General features: G+C 41.0%; 1 protein-coding gene and 1 pseudogene across 1 annotated transcript; one reads left to right on the forward strand and one right to left on the reverse strand.

The window, feature by feature from the left end:
* Positions 1-3977: 3977 nt before the first annotated feature.
* LOC132267961 (small nucleolar RNA R71) lies at positions 3978-4075 on the reverse strand (annotated as a pseudogene).
* Positions 4076-10345: 6270 nt separating this feature from the next.
* On the forward strand, positions 10346-24454 carry LOC132316415 (uncharacterized). The gene is made up of 5 exons (XM_059814894.1): positions 10346-11323; positions 12869-13005; positions 13618-13744; positions 23249-23944; positions 24134-24454. The coding sequence occupies exons 1-5, from the start codon at positions 10346-10348 to the stop codon at positions 24452-24454; spliced, it is 2259 nt and encodes a 752-aa protein (XP_059670877.1).
* The last annotated feature ends 274 nt before the right edge of the window (positions 24455-24728 follow it).

Here is a 24728-nt window from a genome sequence, read left to right on the forward strand (position 1 = left end):
AATATATATTAAACCCCAAAGGATTATAAAACACTTAAAATATAAACATACTACCACCCGTACCTCAATAGAGAATTGAATCTCTATAATCCAAGCAACCAAGCACTAAATGGAAAACAAGCATAGGGTTAATGAAGAGGAGAATGAGAGGAAACTTTTACTAGTTAAGGTTCTTTGTCTAAGATAAATGGAAGGGCACCAAAATTGAAGAAGAAAGCTATTAACCAAGCTTTTCTCCAATGGTGGCTTGGTTATAACTTTGAAGAACTAAGGAAAATGAAGAGGATAAGTGAAAAATGGTGAGTGGAAGGGCTAGAGATCCTCCACTCACTATGTGCTCTTACACTACCTCTCTCTCACACACTAGCAAGACTAAATATTGATCATACGCTTGTCAGAAAGCAAAGGCTCTATCCTTAGGCTTAATCTCAAGCCTACACTTGTCAATAATCAATGGTTACATGTGCACCAATCTAAGGCCAACACATGGATGAATCTCCACCCACCGAATGTCAAGAAGTCATGGTGCCAAGTCTCTTTACCTAAATGCCAACAAATGGCTCCATGAGAGTGTGACACTTGTCACACTTTCCAAAAATTGTAAAATGGTCATTTCTCAAAATATCCTCCAAAATAAATTGCAAAAAGGTCCCCAAAATGAAAAATAATTATTTTACATAATTACACTAAAACCCCAAAAGTTATAAATAATTACACTAAAGTATGCATTCATGCTTTTTACAAGAAAAGTACTAATCTAGCATGCTTTTCAAGAAAAGTAAAAATACCAATGTCATGAAAATCAAATATCATGAATGCATGCAAAATCAAAATCAAATCCGAGCACAACAAGTAAGGTTATGCATGGGAAATTGAAAAATAACTAAAAGACGAAATAAGGAAAAGACAAAATAGGAAAAAGACGAAAAAAGAAAATCGCAGAAAATGAAAAAGGAGAAAAAAGACCGGGTCATTACAATCTTACTTTCCCGTTTTAGACTAATTTTGTGTTATTGTCCTTTTGAGGTGCTTATCCCTAAAATAAGTTAGTTAAGCCAAATAAGAGTTGAAAAGAAGCTAACTCAAGCTGGATGGAAGATAGGAGCAAAGTGGAAGCAGATTGAAGCAAAGTATGAGATTCAGCAGGTTTGATTGATCACAAGTATATTTCGATCGATAGAAAGTTCATCGATCTAGACATATCAAGATTGAAACAAGCTCTTTTATCCTTATCCAAAAATCTCATAAAGTTCGATCGATCCAACAATTCTTAGATCAATTGAAAAGATTCCATCTTCTCCTGTTGTTCCACCCCACCTACCATTTTTGTCTCTTTCCCCAAAATATCTCAGATCTGTCCTTATCCAAAAAGGCGCCGCCATGGGAGGATCGATCCAGCCAAAGTTTGATAGATCTCGGCCATGTTCGATTGATCTCACCACAGTTTGATTGATCGAACTTCCTCAAGCCCGAAAAAAGACAAAATCCAGCTCATTAAAGGTTGGCTCATGGTGCAATCATTGGAAAAATATTGATATGCGAGCCCAAACTATTGGGTGTGACATTTTAACCAACCTATATAAGGAATATGAGTCATTTTTGAGAGCATACTTGACATAATTTACATATTGTATAACATAATCTTGGAGAGGAGACTAGAGACATTCTTGAGAGGTTTTCCATCTACTTCAAGAAGTGGAGCATTTCTACCATGGAGATAACCTTTGAGGGTTGGAGGACACCATTCATGAGTGGTTAGACATCTTCTTGGAGCTTGAGTTAGCCCTAAGCATGCTTTCTTTATCTTGATTCATGTATTTTTGAGGGGATTTGTGTTGTAATACATGTTTTGACATCTTTATATACATAGATCTTGTTTATTCAATGATTTGTGTGGTTTAATTCTTCCAAGTGACCATTTCATTCTATCCATATGTCTATATATGCTAGAATAGATGTTCATGTGTTTATCTCTATTTCTTGTGTTATTGATGCATGTCTATGTGTATGAATGCTATAGATTTAGAGATTGTCAAGACATAGTGCTTAATATAATGCTCTTGTGGTTTATTTGATGGTTCATACTCATTTCTTGATGGATTGTGCATCTCCCTTAGTCTAATTAGTTTAATTTTCATGTCATTAGCTTAGATATAGTGTAGTTACCTTAGTTATTAAATGGGAGGACAATCCATGCTTGTTGTTTGATATTCCATACTTATGAATACAAGTAATATATTTCTCTAATTTTGTGATGTGTTTGGATTGTGAGCTTAAAGAAGAATTAATGGCTTACTTTGATATATTGTGCTATTTATTGTGTTGTCTAGACAATATACACTTAATTGGTCATCCATACTTGTTGAAACAACCACACACACTCACTCTTGTTGCAACATATGCCTTCCCCTCATTAATTGTAAATTGAGTATAGAGAAAAGTGATGCTTAGTGGTGATCTCTAAGTTCCAAGACCTCTCTCTCTCTTGTTTTCTCTATCCTTTAATTACTTGCTTGATATTGATCTAGTTTAGTTTTAATTGTAGTTTAATCAACCAAACAACCTACCTTTGATCACTCGACCTACTAACCCTAAGCCTTGTTTCCACTACTAGTGCACCCTTAATCCCTTGGGATGATCCCTACTCACCTTTGCTATATTTTTAGTTAGAGGTAGTAGTGGCATTTATAAATTTAAAACTTGGCCACATTGCACATTCACTACCTTTTGAACATCTTTTAAGCGTTGGTGCAACGGCAACACCAAGTTTTTGGCACCGTTGCCGGGGATTAAATTGGCAATGCCGTGTTTTGAAAACATGTAGGGATTAGTACTCTTTTGATCATGTCTTTACTTTATTTTTATTTTTGGTTACTTATTGTGTTTGTTCTTATTTGACTAGGTGAAATTGAGCAAGAAGGTTAAGCAAAGGACACTTCAAAGCAAGGAGTTAAGTTAAGCACAAAAAGGACTAAAAATTTTAAAACATACAAAACATAGCAAAGTTTGGAAGTTGAAAATCAATTGAAGTTTCTTAAGGACCCTTTGTGAGATCTTTCTAACTCAAGCTTTAGTTAAATTGTCAGCCCGTGTGGGGGCTTGTTTTCTATTTCTTAGATAAATCGTGAGCCCGCGTGGAGGCAATTTACTTTTCTTTGCATGTTGTTTAAGCATGGGAGTATGTGATCATTGAATGTGGAGATTTGTTGATTTATTTGTTGCGGGGGCGAAGTGATTGTTATTTATTTTTCTAGTGTATGTATGGTCGTAGGTCATTGAATCCTACTCTTGTCCCTTCTAATTTGCATCTTGAATCGGTTGTTAGTAATCCTAGGGGAAGGGGTAGTTCTCATCACTCCATTTCACCAATGGAGGATTTGAATGACGACCATGTGGAGGACCTTAGTCACGTAGACCAACAAGGTAACCTCCACCCTAATGTGCATCATGAAAATGTTAAAGTACCATTAGGCATGCCTAGACCATTCATTCACCAACAACAACAAGGCCAAGTTCCATTGGGAATACCTAGGCCAATATTAGCTCTACAACCCCCCATAGTTCAAGCTAATCAAGGTGTTCGTGTAGCACCACCAATTGTGAATCCTCCCATTGCATTAAGAGACCATTATGTGCCTAATGAATATAATGCACCCACTTATATTCAATTGCCTCCATTTAGAGCACATCACTATGAAATTAAACCACAAACTATTCAAATGCTTCCAAACTATCATTGACTTCCAAGTGAAGAACCTTATAAGCATTTGGATGAGTTTCTTGAAGTGTGTTCCACCGTGAAATACATGGACATGCTGGAAGAAGTGTTAAGGCTTAAACTTTTTCCTTTTAACCTTAAAGACAAGGCAAAATATTGGTTCAAAAATCTTAGGCCTTTTTCGATAACTTCTTGGGCGGAAATGCAACAAGAGTTCTTGAAAAAGTACTATCCGGTTTCTAAGACCAATGCTATGAGAACTTCCATTCGTGAATTTTCTCAAGGGGATGGGAAAATGTTTCATGAGGCATGGGAAAGGTTTAATGATTTGCTAAGAAAATGCCCACATCATGACATACCTAAGTGGCAACTAGTTCAATATTTCTTTGAAAGTTTACCGGATAATCACAAGGGTATGGTTGATGCATTAATGGGTGGTTCTTATCTTGACAAGCATGAAAATGATGTATGGCAATTGTATGAAAGTATGAGTGAAAATTCTATGCATAGGTCCTTATCTTCTAAAAATGGTAGAAATCTAAGAGAAAGGAAGAATATTGGCTTGTATCAAGTTGACAACTCCAATGATATAGCCGCCGAGATGAAATCCTTATCTCAAAGGTTTGATTAATTATTGATTAACCAAAACTTGGCGAATCAAATGCCTTCCGTCCCTAATCATATTCATCATCGTGTATCTAATGAATCATATATGACTTGTTCAAGTGTCTTGCATTCTACTTCTAATTGTCCCCATGGACATATGCAAAATGAAAACCATGAGCAAGCCAATGCTATTTTTGCTAACCAAGGGAATAATTCCTATGGCAATCTTTAGAATCCTAGTTGGAGGAACCATCTGAACTTTTCTTGGAAAAGCCAAGGGGAAGGCTTAAACCCTCCCCAAGGTGGTTTTCAAGGGAAATATGTTCCACCTCCGATGCAAAGCTAAGGTTCCCAAGGTTTTAGATCATCATTTCAATCACATGGTAATCAATTTTCTAATTCTCATTTTCCTAATCAACCAGCATATTCTCAAGGAAATTATAGAAGTCCCGCTTTTGAAGAGAAATTTTTGACCGCTCTAGGCACTCTAGAGGCGAACACTCAATTGCTTCATTCTCATTCTCAATCCATTGCTAAGCTAGAAACCCAAGTGGGGCAAATAGCTAGTACTTTAAATGCTAGAGAGAAAGGGAAAATGGCTTTGAATGCCCCACCAAAGCAACAATGTGTTGTGGAGACTCATTCCTTATCGAAAAGTCCTATAATAGAGCATGTCAATGCAGTGACGACCTTGAGAAGTGGAAGAATCATTGACAACCAAGTAGGTGTGTCCAATGAAGATAGTGAACTGGTGCAACCCAAAGTTGACACCCGTCCCATTTCACATTTTATTGCTCCTTCATTGCATATGCATGATTATTCAAATGAGAAAGTGTCAAAAAGTGATTTGAAAAGTGAGTTCAAAAATGATTTGAAAAAGAATCAAAGCATAATTTGAAAAATGATTTGAAATTTTTTTGTGTTGATGATGTTTCAAAGAAGAATTTTGAAAAAGTTTTTGAGCCAAGAGCTCTATTTTCGGATGCCATAAAAGGATTCATTTATCTTGACAAGCAAAAGACAAAGACAAATGAAATCATTGACGTGTTTAGGCAAGTGAAGGTTAACCTTCTGCTTTTGGATGCAATCAAGAAAATTCCGGCTTATGCCAAGTTTTTAAAAGATCTTTGCACCCAAAAGAGGAAGAATAAAAGCCAAGCACCTAGGAAAGTGGTCTTGACCGAGCAAGTAAGCTCTATTTTGCAACATAACACTCTTCCAAAGTTCAAAGACCCCGGTTCACCTACTACATCTTGTGTCATTGGTGACCATGTCATTAATCGGGCTTTTCTAGACTTAGGAGCAAGTGTTAATCTTCTTCCATACTCGGTATATGTCAAATTAGGCTTAGGAGACTTGAAACCGATGTTGGTGGTTTTGTAACTTGCCGACCGATCCATCAAAAAGCCTAGGGGTATCATTGATGACGTATTGATTAAGAGTGATAAATTTTTCTTTCCCGTTGATTTCGTTGTCATTGACACGGAACCGGTCTCGAATCCTAAAAGCCAAATTCCCGTTATTGTTGGCCGTCCTTTCTTGGCAACCGCGAATGCCAACATTAATTGTAGGACGGGGATAATGAAAATCTCACTTGGCCACATGAAGGTGAAGTTGAATATCTTCAATCCAACCTCGAATTCATTTGACAAACATAAAGAAGTGAATGTTATAGAGAAATGTCATGCTAATAAATGTGAAGAAATATAGTCTTTGCTTGAAACCAAAATTTCAAAAGGGTTATCTTCAACCCTAAATTCGAAAAAAGTTGTTTCAAAATCTTGTTTTGAAAGGGCATGGAAGCCCAAAGATCACATTGAAAAAGGACCAACAAGTTTCTTTGAGCCTAATCCAACAAGTTCTCTAGGGAACCATTTGTTGGGTGGAGTTCAAAGTACTTATCACCCCATTAAGGAGGGGATGCACTACAAGATATTTGATCTGAGCTAAAAGCCCAACGTCTTGCTAGAGACGTTAAAGACTAGTACATTTCGTAGCGTGTCACTGATAAGCGCCGAATAATGTATATTCAAGCGCCCTAAATTACATTAACAAAGTCCAGTTATTAATTATTTTATGTAGATTAACTCCAATTCTATGTTTTTATGCATTTTCAGGTTCATTGGCCAAAATGGAACAAGAATAAGGCCTTGTGGAATCTTGAGCAACAAAAGGTGCCAATGCTGAATTCTGGCAGCAGTAGAGCCTGGACTTTGCTTGCCATTTTGACCTTCCAAACTCGAGAACTGGACTTCCCTCATAACATGAAAGATTTAGAGCTCTGAATCAGCTTTCCAAATCTTCAAGTGGTTCATCATTCGGAGTTCGGAGCAGAGAGTTATGATCTTCACAACAGAGGTGCGCAGAACTGCCTAGCAGCACTGATGTACTGCCTTTCTCCCCATTTTCGACCAACCAGACTTGAGATTTGGGTCTTCATCAAAACATGAAGTTTTTAAAGCACTGAATCAGCTCTCCAAAGCTTCAAACAGATCGTCATTCGGAGTTCGGGGCACAAAGTTATAGCAGTTTTCCCAAAATAGGTCAGCACTGAGCAAGAGGAGCATGTTGCACATTGCACTAAGTTAGAGCGCTCGAAGTCACCAAGCGTGTGCTCGAAAATCAGGCAGAATGCCCTTCGGAAATGGCTCATTTCAGCCCACTTGCACATTGGTTTCCTCAATGCCATCTTCCTTCTTTATGAAGTGGTTGGAGGTGTTCCTTGGAGGAGAGAGGGTATGGTTGGAGCATAAAAGGCTACCCAAAGGCCACATATATCATTAAGCTTTATCTTGAGCAAGAGAAAGGAGAGAGAAGAGAGCAAGGAGAAGGGTGTTCTTGAGTGCTACAGTAGGAGCTCGAAAATGGAGATGAGGATGATGCTTCTTCCTTCTTCTAGTTCACCAATGGGTAACTAAACCTCATCTAGGGAGGTGATGAAACCCCTCCCTTGTAAGCATGTGTTAGTATAGTTTATTTTTGGGGATTACAATGTATTTTTGATAGTCTTTCCATGGTCAAGAGCCTCATTTTTGTTGTAATGAATGTTGAATGCTTTAAATGATTATTGTGAGTTATTCATCTTGTCTTGGATGGTTGCTTTTCTTAATCATATTGCTTGCACTTCCATGGTGACAATGGAAGTTAGATCATGGAATGGTTTTAATGGCATGGAGTTGGAGAACCTAGATAGTTCATGGCTTAGGGTTTCCCTTTGATGGGCTATACTTGATTCTTAGCTTTATGTGCATTCACCATTTAAATTAGGGCTTGATAATCCTTGGCTTAGTAAGCATGTTCTAAGCTACATTTTAGTTTAGGTAGTTGATCATGTGAACCTTTGATGGTTTATTCTTGCCTTTCTAATTAAATGAACTTCTTAAGGATATTATAGCAACCTAGTATTGTTATGTATCATGACTATCATATATGTTGTTTTCCCTTTAAATTAATCTTAACCTAGCATGTGTATAGGGATGGAGGTGGATTCATTTCCCTAGCCTTCTTTACTTGTACTCACTCCCTTGAATTCTTGCAATTTATTGTTTTATGCACTTTTAATTTCCTAGCTTAAGTGACATCCAACAAAACCTCTATACACCCTTCATCATTCTAAGAATGATTCTAGACATTTAGGTTGTATTAGACTAGCGTAGTCCCTGTGGTTCGACTTACCCGACCAATAGCCCTATTTTACAATGATTCGTGCTATTGCAAAGGTTGATGTTAATTGACCAACCGATCAATTTTTGGCGCCGTTGCCGGGGACTGCAAACGGTTTAGCAACCGAAGTTTCTAGGGTTAAATTTAGTTTGATTGTGAATATTGTGTCTTGTGAATATTCCTTGTGTGTTTTGACCACCTTTGTGTTTTAAGTGTTGTAAGATTCTAGGGACTCGAAGCTCGCCGTGGGAATGCTAGCAAATTGTAAGTCTAGAGGACCCCAGGTAAGTCTCGTGACTTCTAGTTTCGAGTTGTGAATATTGTGCATGTGTTAAATTTAGTTTTAGTTTAGTTGTGAAGCCCTTGTTGAGGCTCTTATCCTGTTTAAATTTTGTGTTAAAGCATCGGTCCTTGTCGTGGCCATTTACATTTTCCGTCTTGATAATTGAGGAGAAAGGGAACATCGTATGTGGAGTTGTGGTTGATGAATTGCTTTATTGAGTATATGCTTTATTGTTGATGTTTGGTCGTAGGTCACTTTCCTTACCCACAATCGATTCGCCCATTGATATCAATTCTCTTGAAAGAACTCTTAGACGGAACCTTAGGGAACCCACTCTTACAAGGGACCTTGAAACTGAATTCAATATAATGGGGGATAACGTAGGAAATCCGGGGAATGAAAGGGCTGAAATTCCTAATATCGAGCCAATGACTCTTAGAGATCATTTCATCCCTACCACCTATGCTTCTCCATCTTGCATAGTGATGCCAAACATCGATGCAGCTCAATATGAGATCAAGTCTAGTACCATTCAAATGCTTCCATCATTTCATGGCTTTGATAATGAAGATCCATACAAGCATCTTGATGAGTTCCTTGAAATCTGTTCAACCATCCGGTTGAGAGGTTTTCCGGACAATGCACTTCATCTCCATCTCTTCCCATTCTCCCTAAAGGATAGGGCAAAATATTGGTTGAACTCCCTCGCTCCCAACTCTATTACTTCTTGGGCTCAATTGCAACAAGAATTTCTTAAGAAGTATTATCCGGTGAGTAAAACCAACCAAATGAGGCGTTCCATTCTAAGCTTTTCTCAAGTTGAAGGAGAACAACTCCACGAGACTTGGGAAAGGTTACAAGATCTTCTTCGGAAGTGTCCTCATCATTTGATCCCAAAATGGCAATTAGTGCAAGCTTTCTATGCCGGCTTGACCGAAACCCATAGATTCATGGTTGATTCTTCTTGTGGTGGGATGTTCATGTCCAAGAATGCGGATGAGGCTTGGACCTTACTTGAGAATTTGAGTGAAAATTCACTTCAACACAATTCTCGTAGGGCTCCGACCGCAACCATTCCAAACAACACCAACCCTTGTCAACCAAAGTCAATAAGGGAGGAATCATCTCAAGTGGATGCCATCGCTCATAAATTCTATCAATTGATGGCACCACATCTTCCTCCTTCATTGTCTCAAAATTCGGCAAGTTCAGTTTGTGCTTCATGTACTAGTCCATTCCATCTCTCGGAAGATTGCCCCACATCGGAGCAATTTCCTAGTCCCAACCAAGAGCAAGCTAATGCCATGTTCTCGCGGCCCGGGAACAATCCATATTCCAACACCTACAATCCGGGTTGGCGTGATCATCCGAATTTCTCATGGCGGCAACAAGCCCCACAGAATTCCCAATTCTAAAACCAAGGGCGGCAAAATCAGCCCTCTTCTCAATATCAAGGTAGACCTTTCCAAGCCTCTTCAAGCTACCGTCCTCCTTACAATCCAAATGTCTCCAATCAACCTCCTGTGTGTCCAACTGACGAGATAGTAGCTGCAAACAAGCAAATGATGGAATCATTAAATAAGCAAATAATGGATGCCAACAAGCAACTCTTGACATCTTTGCAGCCTACTCTCCAAATGGTTCACTCTCATACTCAATCCATAGCTAATCTCGAAAATCAAGTGGGCCAAATAGCTAACTCGGTGAATCAATTGCTTCAAAAGGACAAGGGCAAGCTTCCCTCTCAACCTTTTGAAAATCCTAGAGGAATGCATGTGATTGACGAAACCCCTCCTCCGAGTGGGCCGACTCATGAACAAGTTCAAGCTATCACCACCCTTCGGAGTGGTAGAGTGGTGGACAACAAGGTCGATGGAGACAAAAGTGAAGAAGTTTCGCCGTTGAAAAATCCAAATTCAAGCTCTTCTAATCCAAATTCTTGTCCCAATACCATTCACGGATATCCCACACATGTCTCCCCAAATGTGGAAACTACTTATGAGCCAAAAGCTCCGTTTCCTCATCGTCTTCAAGAGTCGACACACTTTGGGAACAAGAATTGTAAAATTCAAGACATGTGGGAAGTCTTCAAGCAAGTGAAGATTAACTTGCCCCTGTTGGATGCTATCAAGCAAATCCCCCCCTATGCAAAATTTCTCAAAGATTTGTGCACTCAAAAGCGCACTTCTAAAAATCATTTGCCAAAAAAAGTGAGGTTGACTGAAAATGTTAGTGCTATTATTCAGCACAGCACTCCACCGAAGTATAAGGATCCGGGTGCCCCCACAATCTCGTGCGTCATTGGTGACAGCAAAATCGAGAGGGCCCTCCTTGACTTAGGAGCTAGTGTGAATTTAATTCCATACTCGGTCTACCTACAACTTGGTTTGGGCGATCTTAAGCCGACTTCCATGGTTTTGCAACTTGCCGATAGATCGGTCAAGCATCCACGAGGTATTCTTGAGGACGTCATCATCAAAGTGGACAAATTCTACTTCCCGGTAGATTTTGTGGTTCTTGATACGGAACCAGTCCATGACCCAAAAAAGCACATTCCCGTGATCCTTGGTAGACCATTTTTAGCTACGGCTAATGCATCAATTAATTGCCGAACCGGGGTGATGGACATTGCTTTTGGAAACATGCAAGTCAAACTCCACATCTTTCATGCAACTCAACATCCCTCCAATGAGGATGATTGTTTTCTTGTGGATGTCATTGATGAAGTGGTCGAAGAATCTCTCCCCTTCATCCTAAGCAAAGATCCCCTTGAAACTTGCATGTCTCATTTTGACTTCTCAAACTTTGATGTTGATCAAGCCATTCAAGAAGTCAATTCCTTGCTTGATATTAATGCTATCATGGATGTACCTCCTTGGAAAATTCCAAAAGAACCACTTCCCCAACTTTCCACCACTCCTCCGGTCCCATCATTGTTATCTCCGCCACAACTTGAGCTTAAGCCGCTCCCGGCCCATCTCAAGTATGTGTTCCTTGGTCCAAAGCAAACCCTTCCGGTCATTATTGCCTCGGACCTTCAAAAAGACCAAGAGACCAACCTTTTAGCGGTGCTCCAAGAGCATAAAGAAGCTATTGGTTGGACAGTGGCAGATTTGAAAGGAATTGACCCCTCCATTTGTATGCACCGCATTCATATGGAGGATGACGCAAAGCCTACTAGAGAGGTCCAGCGCCGGTTAAATCCAAACATGAAGGAAGTGGTCATGAAAGAGGTGATCAAATTGCTAGATGCGGGAATCATCTATCCTATCTCTGATAGCAAGTGGGTGAGCCCCACACAAGTTGTCCCCAAGAAATCCGGGCTCACCGTTGTTGAAAATTCAGCGGGCGAGCTCGTGCCACAACGAACCACCACCGGGTGGCGTGTGTGCATTGACTATCGTAAACTCAACTCATCAACTAGGAAGGATCATTTCCCGCTCCCATTTATTGATCAAATCCTAGAAAGGTTAGCCGGCCAAAGCTTCTATTGTTTTCTTGATGGTTATTCCGACTATAACCAAGTGGCCATCGCCCCCCAAGATCAAGAGAAAACAACATTCACATGTCCCTTTGGTACTTTTGCCTATCGACGCATGCCTTTTGGTCTATGCAATGCACCGGCAACGTTCCAAAGGTGCATGATGTCCATATTCTCCGATATGGTTGAAAGGTTCTTGGAAGTTTTCATGGATGACTTTTCCGTATTTGGCTCTTCCTTTGACTCGTGTCTCAAAAATTTATCTCTTGTGCTCCAAAGATGCAAAGAGACGAATCTCATTCTAAGTTGGGAGAAAAGCCACTTTATGGTCCAAGAAGGCATTGTTTTAGGACATGTCATTTCTAAGCGGGGAATCGAGGTAGACAAGGCAAAAGTTGAGTTAATCTCTAATCTTCCTCCTCCGAATTCCGTCCGTCAAATCCGTTCTTTTCTTGGCCATGCCGGATTCTATCGTCGCTTCATCAAAGATTTTAGCAAAATCTCACGGCCCTTGTGTAATCTCTTAGCCAAGGATGTTCCGTTCAATTTTGATGACGCTTGCATGGAAGCTTTCATAAAACTTCGCATTCTCCTCTCCTCTGCCCCGATCATGAAACCCTCTAATTGGTCTCTTCCCTTTGAGATCATGTGTGATGCATCCGATTATGCATTAGGGGCGGTTTTGGGCCAACGTGTGGATAAACTTCCGCATGTCATTTATTATGCTAGCAAAACTCTCTGCGATGCCCAATTGAACTACACCACCACTGAAAAAGAATTGCTAGCTGTGGTGTACGCCTTGGATAAATTTCGCTCCTATCTTCTTGGCTCCAAGGTCATCGTCTTTTCAGATCATGCCGCTCTTAGGCATTTGTTAGCGAAAAAAGAGACAAAACCCCGTTTAATTCGATGGATCCTCTTACTTCAAGAGTTTGACATTGACATCCGGGACAAAAAAGGGACCGATAATGTTGTCGCCGATCATCTCTCTCGCTTACTTATTGAGAAATCTTCAGAATTTGCAGCCATCCGTGATTCCTTTCCGGATGAGCAACTTCTTCAAGTTTCACATTCTACTCTTCCGTGGTTTGCGGATATTGTCAATTATCTTGCGGTTGGCAAAATTCCAGCTCATTGGTCCAAACAAGAGAGGGACCGGTTTTTCTCCCAAGTCAAGCATTTCTTTTGGGAAGATCCGGAATTATTCAAGTATTGCCCGGACCAAATCATCCGGCGATGTATTCCTGAAACCGAGGCCACAAGCATTTTAAATTTTTGCCATACTCTTGCTTGTGGAGGCCATTTCAGTGCCAAAAAGACCGCTAACAAAATCCTTCAAAGCGGATTCTTTTGGCCTACCTTGTTCCGGGATGCATACAATTTTTGCAAATCGTGTGAACGATGTCAAAAACTTGGATCCATGTCCCGAAGAGACATGATGCCCCTCACCAACATTTTAATTGTTGAAATTTTTGATGTGTGGGGGATTGACTTCATGGGACCATTTCCATCTTCTTATGGCTATGAGTACATCCTTGTAGCGGTGGATTATGTGTCTAAATGGGTTGAAGCCGCGGCTACCAAAACCGATGATCATAAAGTCGTGATCCATTTCATTCAATCTCACATCTTTAGTCGTTTTGGTACACTCCGAGCAATCATTAGTGATGGCGTATCTCATTTCCGAAATCGTTATCTCAAATCCGTCCTTGCTAAGTATTCAGTCATTCATAAGGTTGCTACACCTTACCACCCTCAAACGAGTGGTCAAGTAGAGATTTCTAACCGGGAGATTAAGCATATTCTAGAAAAAACGGTTAGACCGGATCGCAAAGATTGGTCATTACGGCTAAACGATGCACTTTGGGCTTACCGGACAGCTTATAAGACACCCATTGGCATGTCACCATATCGACTTGTCTTTGGCAAAGCATGTCATCTCCCGGTAGAATTAGAGCACCGTGCTTATTGGGCCGTAAAAAGGTTCAATTTTGATCTCAAACAAGCCGGCTCTAATCGTGCGTTGCAATTAAATGAACTTGAGGAATTGCGTAATGACGCGTATGAAAATGCAAAAATTTACAAGGCAAAGACTAAAGCTTTTCATGACAAACACATCGTCAAAAAGTCTTTTGCCCCGGGACAAAAGGTCTGGCTTTTCAATTCCCGCTTGAAGCTCTTTCCCGGTAAACTCCGGTCAAGATGGGATGGTCCATACATTGTCACTACCGTCTTTCCTCATGGAGCAATCGAACTTCATGATCCTGCAAGTGGATCACTCTTCAAGGTAAATGGCCAAAGGCTTAAGCCTTGCATTGACAGCACAATTCTAACCCGAAAAGTTGAGGAAGTCCCCTTGACGGATCCCATTTATGAGGAATAGTGCCTGCTCTAGCTTGGTCTAGCTATCGACATTAAATTTAGCAAAGCAAGGGAAGAAATTCTTTCGATGTTCCAAGCTTCCCTACCTTCTCAAATTGCTCGTGCCTTGAAATTTTCTGGGAAATGGTTTCGAAAAGCCAAAAATTTGATTTTTCTGAAATGGTCTTCAGTTGTGTTCCGCAATTTTAGACCGGCTTCTTAGACCTTCTCAACTCTTGTTTTCATTCCCGAAAGTTTCCGGCTCTATCAGGCAATTTTCTCGGACTTTCAACATGGCACTCACATGCATAACCTCTCATCTTCAATGCATTGTTGAAATGTTCTTAATCTCATCCATGCATTGAAGAGATGTTCCAAAGTTTGAAAATTTTCTCAAAATCATCCACGCATTGTGTGAGGTTACAAAAGTTAGGAGATCTTCTTGAAATCATCCATGCACTCATTGAAAAAAAAAAAAAAAAAAAAAAAAAAAAAATATGCACAATTTCAAAATTTTTCTAAATTTTCCATGCATTGCAATGAAGTGTAGAGTTTGACAATTTTCCCTCCTTGCATTAGAATGGATTGAAGTTCAAAAGTTTGAAAATTGTCCATGCATTAGAACGAAGTTGAAAAGTTTTCAAAATTTTTCATCCATGCTTTGGAATGGAATGAATTTGCAAGGTTTAAAAAATTTTCCTACATTCATCCATGCATTTGAAGAGACCAAATTCCACCCATGCATTGGAATGGATTGAATTTGAAATTTTTAAAAATTTTCCATGCTGTAAAAAAAAAATTTGCACAGTTTGAAGCATTTTCCAAATTTTCCATGCATTGCATGAAGTTGTTCCATCCATGCATTGGTTTGGAAAAATGCATGCAAGGTCTGAAAATCCATCTATGTATTACTTGAACTCAGGTGCAGCAGTTGCAAAAAAAAAAAAAAAAAAAAAAAAAAAAAAAAAAAAATTCCATCTAGTTTGCATAATGTTGCTCACATTGCCAATTCCATCTCCATATTGCCTAATGAGCTCACTGCCTCATTTTCGAGCCCTCTCAAGTTCCTTTGGAGTGCTCGCAGCCACCTCCCAGCAAACCCGAACTCTCTGGCTTCATTTCGAGCAATCTAAACTCCAATTTGGAGTGCTCGACCTTGTTTGATTTTTAAACCCCAAAGCTGCTGAGGCTACTGGTCCCAATTCGAGCACTCTACTTCCATGCTTAGAGTGCTCGACCACTTCTCTCAACCAAGAAACCCACCTCCAACAACCAATATCCCAGCAATCACCTTCCATCTGCCACCCTCCCCATATGCATGAACCACCATGCAGGAAACAACTCACCCTTCTTACCAACCTACACCAGCTTCTCTCACACCATCTCTCGGCCACTATGCCATCAACATATCAATCCACACCATGCACCATACCAACCCCCACATCCAAACCCACCATCTCTCTCTCTCTCTAAACAACCATCACCACCCTGCATGCATGCATGCACGTCCATGCATGCATGCCACCCCTCACACCCTCACTACTCTCGGCTTCCTCCCAACCCTCATCCCTCCCCAACCCATCCACCCTCTCGGCCATGCATGCATGCACGCCCATGCATGCATGCCACCCCTCACACCCTCACCAACCATAACCACCTTCCATGCAACACCCTCACCACCCCTCACCCTTCCCTGCAACCCACTCCTTGCATCCCTCTGACCAAACCTCTCACCTCCCCACCCAGCTCACCACCCTATGCCGAACCCACCCAGCTCACCACCCTTGCATGCATGCACGCCCATGCATGCATGCCAACCCTCTCACCAAACATCTCACCTCCCCACCCAACCAATCCCACCACCCCTCCACCTTCCATCAACCCTCACCATGCCATTCACCTCAACCAACTCAAACCCTCACACTGCTCAACTTTCGAGCACTCGAAGACCAAGCTTCGAGTGCTCGAACTCCTCATACCCACACCCTATGCCAAACCCAGCTCTCTGCCCAAATTTCGAGCACTCGAAGTGGGACTTCGAGTGCTCGAACCAAGCTCTCTCTTCTCTCTTTTAAACCCCCTTCTCTCCCTCGCAGCTACCTCCCTCTCAACCCACAAAAACCACCCCCAATCCTCTTCCACCTCACAACTACCTCCCTCTCTCTCGGCCCCTCCCCTTCCCCAAACCAACCAACCAACCTCCCCACTCCACCTCCCTCTCAACCCACCAAACTCCCACACCCTCACCACCTCACACCACCTTTCTCTCGAACCCCCCACCCACCAACCCCTCCATGCACCAAATGCATGCCACCACTTCCTCTCTCTACCCCAAACCCACAATCCATCTCTCATCCACCACCAGCCCACCCACATTGCCACCACCCCTTCATCTCTGCAGTTCCCATTTCCTATTCTGTCCCAAGGTATGTGAGCTTCCTTTTTTTTTCTCCTTTCCTTGTCTTTATTTCATCATAAGGAGGATGGGATTGCATGTTGGTGATTTTGTTGATGCTTGGGTTGCTTGTTGTTGATGTTGCTCTATGCTAGAGCTTGTTATCTTGCCAAATTTTTTTGGGTTTGCTCCTCCATCCCACTCACTTCCATCTTCTCCTTGTTGTGGTGCACGCCAGGTGTTCGCTGAAATTCCTCAACCAAGTCCACCTCTCTAAATGTCTCGTGCCGGTCCTTCTCGCCCTCCTCGACCCTCTTCAGGTGCCCGTACTGTCACTCGTGAGCGACCACGTGATCCTTGGGATCGCAAACAACTCAACTACGAACTCTCATTTCCGCTCACGGATGCCTTTGACATTTTACCCACAACTTCGTGGGCTGTGGCCGAATTGACTAACCGGCGTCTGCAACACATTTGCGCACCCCTTGCCAGGGTTGCCTACCCCCGTGTAGTGCGCCTCTTCTACCAGAATCTCCAGTGCCCTGAAGAGCCACCCATTTCTCTCACTACATCCATTGACGGCACCGCCTATGCTTTCACTATGACCGACATCATTCAGGTTTCTGGTTGCCCCATTGAGTGCCCCGATGACATTGTCAATCGTGAGAATCTCCCTTTATATGAGGAGCCGGATACATTAACTGTGGCGCAGATTGCCGCTGCCATTTGCCCTATTGACGATCCTACTCGGCCCCGGTCTTTTATCCGCAAAACCAATCTTCCGGAACGCCTATGGTTCATTGACACTGTCTTTAAGCACAATGTTTGCCCTTTGGTGCACAGCACCGAGTGTCGGGGCCTCTTTCTGCAAGCCTTATATGCCATGGACCAAGGCCAATGGTTCTCCATCCCAGAGCTCATTTGGTCCACCTTTATGAAGTTTTGGCATGATGCTCATAATGCACGGGCTCCGCGAGTTGAAAATCGGAAATTGCCTTTGCCATTTTTCATCACTCGACTCCTTCAGCATAAGGGTTTCGTTGTTCCTCCCCACGAACCAAAAGGCGACAAAATTAAAATTTTTACCCAGCGCCGGTGGATCAATGTTCTGAGCCATTCTAGTACCCCTCCGCCTCCTGCCCCCCTGTTCATCCACGCTCCACCTCCTCCTCCTTCTGAGGCAGTTTCCACCGCCGCAGCCACTGCGAGGATAGAGCCTTCGGTCGACTCTCACCAGGACCAGGCTTTCATCCGGGCTTCCATTGCCGGTATTCATGCGCGACTAGATCGTTTTGAGCATTCTTTGTCCGCGTGCACTCAGGCTCTGTGTGAGTCTTCTTCACGTGCTGAAGAAGATCGTCGTCTTGCTGCTGAAGACCGCCGTGTCGCTGCTGAGGACCGTCGTTTGGCTTCCGCTGAACGGCGTAAGACTCAATCTCTCCTCCATTCCATCCTCGCCCGTTTACCTTCTGGCCAGTAGCTTGTTGCGCGTGTGGACCTTCTCTTTTGTTTCATCTGTAACTATTTCTCTTGTATATTTTGTTTTCCTTTTAAACTGTAAGAATTTGCTATGTATAGGTTGCTCTGGTCGACATGATCCCTGTACAGTTCTTTTTGTCATCATGTAAACTCTTTTTTGCAATGCAAGTTCTTTATCTTCTGTTAACTTTCGATACATTCGTTTTCTGTCTTTATGCTTGTGCTATTAATGTGTTTGTGGTTGTTTCTTTTGGTTCTTCATATTGCTTTCCAGGTTGCGCAGTCCAGTTCAAGTTTGGGGGTTTTTGTCTCAAAATGCCGTTCCCTCCCCCTGGGTATTGTTGTTCCTTTTATCCTCGTTGTCATTTTTGTCTCTAACTTGCATCCATGTCCCACATTGAGGACATTGTGTCGTTTAAGTTTGGGGGTGCATCAAGCATTCTTGGCATATTTTTGGTTCCATAATTTTTGCTAAGCAATGATAGTATAACCTGACACTTGTCGGAGATGAAACATATGTTTAATACCTTGTGTATAGAAGCAATTGAAATTTTTGAAAATAAAGAAAAATTTGAGTTGATATGATCATGTAAATACAATGTAGTCTGTATAAATGCCTCAATTAGATTCTTGCTGGATTTACACTCTTATAAGCTTCACAATGCACAGATGCACATTGGAAACTTAACTGTGAGGCATGCAACTTGATTGACCTTGACCTTGGCCTAGTTAATCTGATTTGATGAACCTGATAGATGGATACCTTTGGCATGTATTATTCAAAAAAAAAAAAAAAAAAAAAAAAAAAAAAATGATGACCAGTTGACGTTCGTAGCCTTTCCAACTCGAGCTATTAAGCCCTAGGAGTGTCTCTACACTTAGCACCCTAAAGCCATCTGGTTTGGGAGTTGTTGGCCTAACGCTTGCTACAAGGGTTGGTTAGAAAGCTTAAGGGACTTAAACATTGCACGGTCATTCAAAAAAAAAAAAAAAAAAAAAAATTAAACTAGTAATAAACATGGTTCGTTGGAGTTCGTAGCCTTTCCAACTTGAGCTATTAAGCCCTATGGAGTGTCTCTACACTTAGCACCCTAAAGCCATCTGGTTTGGGAGTTGTTGGCCTAACGCTTGCTACAAGGGTTGGTTAGAAAGCTTAAGGGACTTCAGCATTGCACAACCATTCTATGTTTCACTTATGTGTTGAAATAAATTGTTAACAAGCAACAAAAGTTGTCTTGAAAATAAAATCATGCCTTAGGGACTTCATGTAAAAGGGAATTCATTGACTTGAAAACTTGTGCCTTGGAATTGGAAAAGAAAGTAAAAGCCGCATGTTGAGAATTCAATTCACTTTCACTGAAGCTAGAGTTGATTTCCATTCAAGAGATGATAATTGAGTTATTTATATAGACTTTGATGTTGATGCATGTATGTAGAAAAGTATTTAGCCAATTTTTGTATCAATGCTTCATATATGCAAGGTAGTTTTCTCAATGACCCCATCTCCAGTTTTTGTCTGTTTCAAGTTGTATTTGAGCTATGTTTCTATCTCATTTTACCATGGAGGATATTTTTGTAGTAGCATGCCCATGGTTGTCTTTTCTTTATGTTTTTCATTGTAGTTTTGCTAAGGGACTAGCAAAATGTAAGTTTGGGGGTGTGATAAGCGCCGAATAATGTATATTCAAGCGCCCTAAATTACATTAACAAAGTCCAGTTATTAATTATTTTATGTAGATTAACTCCAATTCTATGTTTTTATGCATTTTCAGGTTCATTGGCCAAAATGGAACAAGAATAAGGCCTTGTGGAATCTTGAGCAACAAAAGGTGCCAATGCTGAATTCTGGCAGCAGTAGAGCCTGGACTTTGCTTGCCATTTTGACCTTCCAAACTCGAGAAATGGACTTCCCTCATAACATGAAAGATTTAGAGATCTGAATCAGCTTTCCAAATCTTCAAGTGGTTCATCATTCGGAGTTCGGAGCAGAGAGTTATGATCTTCACAACAGAGGTGCGCAGAACTGCCTAGCAGCACTGATGTACTGCCTTTCTCCCCATTTTCGACCAACCAAACTTGAGATTTGGGTCTTCATCAAAACATGAAGTTTTTAAAGCACTGAATCAGCTCTCCAAAGCTTCAAACAGATCGTCATTCGGAGTTCGGGGCACAAAGTTATAGCAGTTTTCCCAAAATAGGTCAGCACTGAGCAAGAGGAGCATGTTGCACATTGCACTAAGTTAGAGCGCTCGAAGTCACCAAGCGTGTGCTCGAAAATCAGGCAGAATGCCCTTCGGAAATGGCTCATTTCAGCCCACTTGCACATTGGTTTCCTCAATGCCATCTTCCTTCTTTATGAAGTGGTTGGAGGTGTTCCTTGGAGGAGAGAGGGTATGGTTGGAGCATAAAAGGCTACCCAAAGGCCACATATATCATTAAGCTTTATCTTGAGCAAGAGAAAGGAGAGAGAAGAGAGCAAGGAGAAGGGTGTTCTTGAGTGCTACAGTAGGAGCTCGAAAATGGAGATGAGGATGATGCTTCTTCCTTCTTCTAGTTCACCAATGGGTAACTAAACCTCATCTAGGGAGGTGATGAAACCCCTCCCTTGTAAGCATGTGTTAGTATAGTTTATTTTTGGGGATTACAATGTATTTTTGATAGTCTTTCCATGGTCAAGAGCCTCATTTTTGTTGTAATGAATGTTGAATGCTTTAAATGATTATTGTGAGTTATTCATCTTGTCTTGGATGGTTGCTTTTCTTAATCATATTGCTTGCACTTCCATGGTGACAATGGAAGTTAGATCATGGAATGGTTTTAATGGCATGGAGTTGGAGAACCTAGATAGTTCATGGCTTAGGGTTTCCCTTTGATGGGCTATACTTGATTCTTAGCTTTATGTGCATTCACCATTTAAATTAGGGCTTGATAATCCTTGGCTTAGTAAGCATGTTCTAAGCTACATTTTAGTTTAGGTAGTTGATCATGTGAACCTTTGATGGTTTATTCTTGCCTTTCTAATTAAATGAACTTCTTAAGGATATTATAGCAACCTAGTATTGTTATGTATCATGACTATCATATATGTTGTTTTCCCCTTAAATTAATCTTAACCTAGCATGTGTATAGGGATGGAGGTGGATTCATTTCCCTAGCCTTCTTTACTTGTACTCACTCCCTTGAATTCTTGCAATTTATTGTTTTATGCACTTTTAATTTCCTAGCTTAAGTGACATCCAACAAAACCTCTATACACCCTTCATCATTCTAAGAATGATTCTAGACATTTAGGTTGTATTAGACTAGCGTAGTCCCTGTGGTTCGACTTACCCGACCAATAGCCCTATTTTACAATGATTCGTGCTATTGCGAAGGTTGATGTTAATTGACCAACCGATCAGTCACAACCCTATTCTTCCCTCATTTCTATTTTAAATTTCATTTCTTGCGAAGTCTAGATATTTGCTTTAGGTTCATATACATTGCTAGTAACTGTGATTAGGATTGCTTGCACTTTCATGTTGAAAATGGACATTTTGTTCCTGTTCGATTGATCTCAAATGAGGTTCGATCGATCAAACTCCATACCTGCATCCAACTAACTCTTTGTCCAATCGTGCGAAGAAAACCTGCATATTTCAGCTCTTTGTCTGATCGATCGTAAATTATTCGATTGATCCAAATTCGTCTTGGATCAATCTGCAGTCTCAACACTTAGAAAAATTTTGAACCTGCATCCAACCTGCATCTAAAGAGCTCTCTGTCCCATCGTTCGAACATGTCTGTAGATTTTTGTATTTTCAATCGATCAGAGTATTTCTGAGATCGATCTTGGAGAAATCGATCTCTTTTCTTTAATTTACTATTTAGACTTTGACTTTGACTTTTGTTTCGATTTTTTTTTAAAAAAAAGAAGAGAAATTGTCAAAAATACAAAAATATTTCTGTTTCTTTTATTTTATTTTGTTTTTTTTTTTTTTTGAAAAACTTAAATATTTTTAATATTCCATTTTTAATTTTCCATTTATTTTTATTTTATTTTATTCATTTTCCAAACAAAATCCAAAAAACATTTTTGATTTTTAATTTCTAATTTTCAAATTTTTGATTTTTAAATTTTAATTTTCCAAAATTCAAAAATAGTTTTAATTTTTAATTATTTTAAATTCAGAAAAATCCAAAAATTTTAAAAATAATTTTGTCATTTAAGAGGAGAGATCGATTCTAGTTCGATCGATCTGAGGATTCAGTTCGATCGATCGAACTAGAAAGGAAATGTTTTTAAAAATCGAACCTAGGGTCATTCGATCGATTTCAAAGAAATTGATCTTCAAACCCTAGAGCCCATCGCCACTGCAAACCTTCTCTTCCATCTCCAGCGAACCTTCCGGCGACTTCATCTCATCTCGAATCTCTCACGCTCATCCCGGATCTTGGATTTCATTTGCATCTCATCTTCTCTCTCGGTTTGAGGTGAGATCCGAGATCCCTTTTTGATTTCAAAGCTTTATTTTGATGCCATCATTGCTTTCCATGTTAGATTTATGATGATGATGATGATTATAGCCATTGATGAAGCTTTGAAGCTCTGTATATATATGTGTATATATCGGTTTTATATTTTTGGTTTTGATTTTTGATTTTGGAGGTCACGGGCCTAATCAAGTGACCATGTTTGTTGATTTGTTGTGTAGAGGGGCCCACAAGCTTGCTTGTGAGGCCCCCGTGCCATCCACGTCACAAATCTGTAACTTTTCGAATTTCACCGCACAGTTCGATCGATCGAACTTTTTCTCAGATCGATCTGTAATAGATCGATCTCACTTATTCAAGATCGATCGAACTTGCATCAATCTCACATTTTATGATCGATCGAACTTCACAGATTTGCATCACACACTTCACACACCATCTCTTGTGTTTCATGCTATCTCATACATGCCCAATGCCTGTGTTTTCCACATTGGATGCATTCCATACTTATACTGTCTAAGCATGAGTCACTTAATGTCATTTATTTCTTATGACTTGCATAGATTCATGTCTTTTATTCTATTTTGTCTATCTTATTTGACATACATGTTTTTATAGGCTATGCCTTATTTCCTTATTCACCTACTGACTTGTTCTGTAAGTTTTCCTTTTATTTTGTAGGCCATGGCTAGGGTCAAGACTGTTGCCTGTGGACATTATCATCGTAGAGTCAGACAGAGATTAGATGACCAGGTAGGCCTATCACACGTCCAGGACCCCATTATTTAGCCAGAGCCAGAGCAGATACATGACCAATCAGAGGCAGATACAGCTCAGTCCCCATCCGCTAACTCTAGACTACAGTCTTTAGCTACCGCATCATCTTCTTCAGCTGAGGCTGAGCATGTACCATCTCCTTTACCACCACCGATACAGCTAGACTTGGTCCCTGAGAGACCTGACAGGAGATTCTCACGCCTTCAGGTGGCGCATGAGTTGGTGTTCAACATTTCTTTTTTCTCCCGATATATACTGACCCGACCAGCTTATGATGATCTTGACCGTAGGGGTCTTTCAGCTATATTTGCCCCAGTCACTTATCCAGTTTATCGACGGCGTGTTCAGTTATTCTACCAACATCTCCATCCGGCCCCGGGTAACTTATCAGTGCTGCAGACCACTATCGATGGTTACCCCATCCGGATCACAGTTGATATTCTAGCGAGATCATCCCGATGTCTTCAAGTCTGCCCTCTCGATGTTCATTATCCTATTTTGGAGAGGAGGCCTTCTTACACAGACATAGCTATGGCACTCACAGGCCACTATGCAGATGGCGAGCTTTTCGCCACTTGGACTTATCTGTCTGATGAGCTATGGTTCTACGATTCGGTCCTATACCAAAACGTATTTATGGGGGGCCATAAGATCCAGAGGCGGTTTGATATTCTAGTTGCTTTGTATGGATTCTACACCGACCATTGGGTGTTTATGCCAGCACTCTACTGGAGTGTCATAATGAAGTTGTATTCCACTTACATAAGCAAGGCCAAGCCCAGGCGAGCCACTTTTCTACCACTTGGCCATCTGATCACCCAGATACTCTGAGACCAACGCTATCCTATCCGTACGGATGAGCGTCCAGAGACAGGAGCTTGCCACTTTGGCAAACAGGATTGGGATAAGAGTTACAATGCTCTAATCAAGAGTTTGCGCAAGGAGGCAGTTTTAGCAGCTGAGGAGCTTGAGATAGAGGAAATGGAGCAGACAGCAGCTGTAGCAGCAGCAGCCGATCTAGCAGACCCACCAATGACTGCTGATGTGCATATGGATATTGATTTAGAGCGAGAGCCGCCAGTAGAGGAGCTTCTGCGTCACTCTCCGGCAGGGTTGCCAGTTCATTCTCAGGAGCAGACTCAGGACATACCGCAGTTTCATGATCTAGTCATACCTGAGGCTCCAACTCAGACACCTGGCCTAGGAGAGCGTTTCTAGACATTGAAGGGTGAGGTTGTCTCTTTCCGGGCAGATGTTGTTTCTCTCAGAGTAGACGTTATCTCCCTCAGCACAGATGTGACATCTCTCCGCTCAGACGTTCTAGTTGCGCTGTAGGGCATATCCAGAGATATTCGAGGATCATGCCCCACCCGCCCTACATCCTCTGCCTGATCTCTCTACTTCTTTTTCATTTTTATCCATATCTGTGATATTAGACTGCTATTTTGATACTGTTATATTATATTTTTTAGGCCACTCTGTCGGCCCTATT

The sequence above is a fragment of the Cornus florida genome, unplaced genomic scaffold (assembly GCF_030987335.1).
Source record: "Cornus florida cultivar Cherokee Brave unplaced genomic scaffold, ASM3098733v1 CherokeeBrave_3.0.0_Hap2_Chr07, whole genome shotgun sequence".
Taxonomy (NCBI): domain Eukaryota; kingdom Viridiplantae; phylum Streptophyta; class Magnoliopsida; order Cornales; family Cornaceae; genus Cornus; species Cornus florida.

Excerpts from the sequence above, each read along its gene's own strand:
- LOC132316415 (XM_059814894.1), top strand. The coding sequence starts at position 10,346 with ATGTGGGAAGTCTTCAAGCAAGTGAAGATTAACTTGCCCCTGTTGGAT. Across the intron at positions 13,006-13,617 it reads CGATGTATTCCTGAAACCGA|GGCTTACCGGACAGCTTATA; the intron begins GGCCACAAGCAT and ends CGATGCACTTTG. Across the intron at positions 13,745-23,248 it reads CCGTAAAAAGGTTCAATTTT|CCAGAGCCAGAGCAGATACA; the intron begins GATCTCAAACAA and ends CCCATTATTTAG.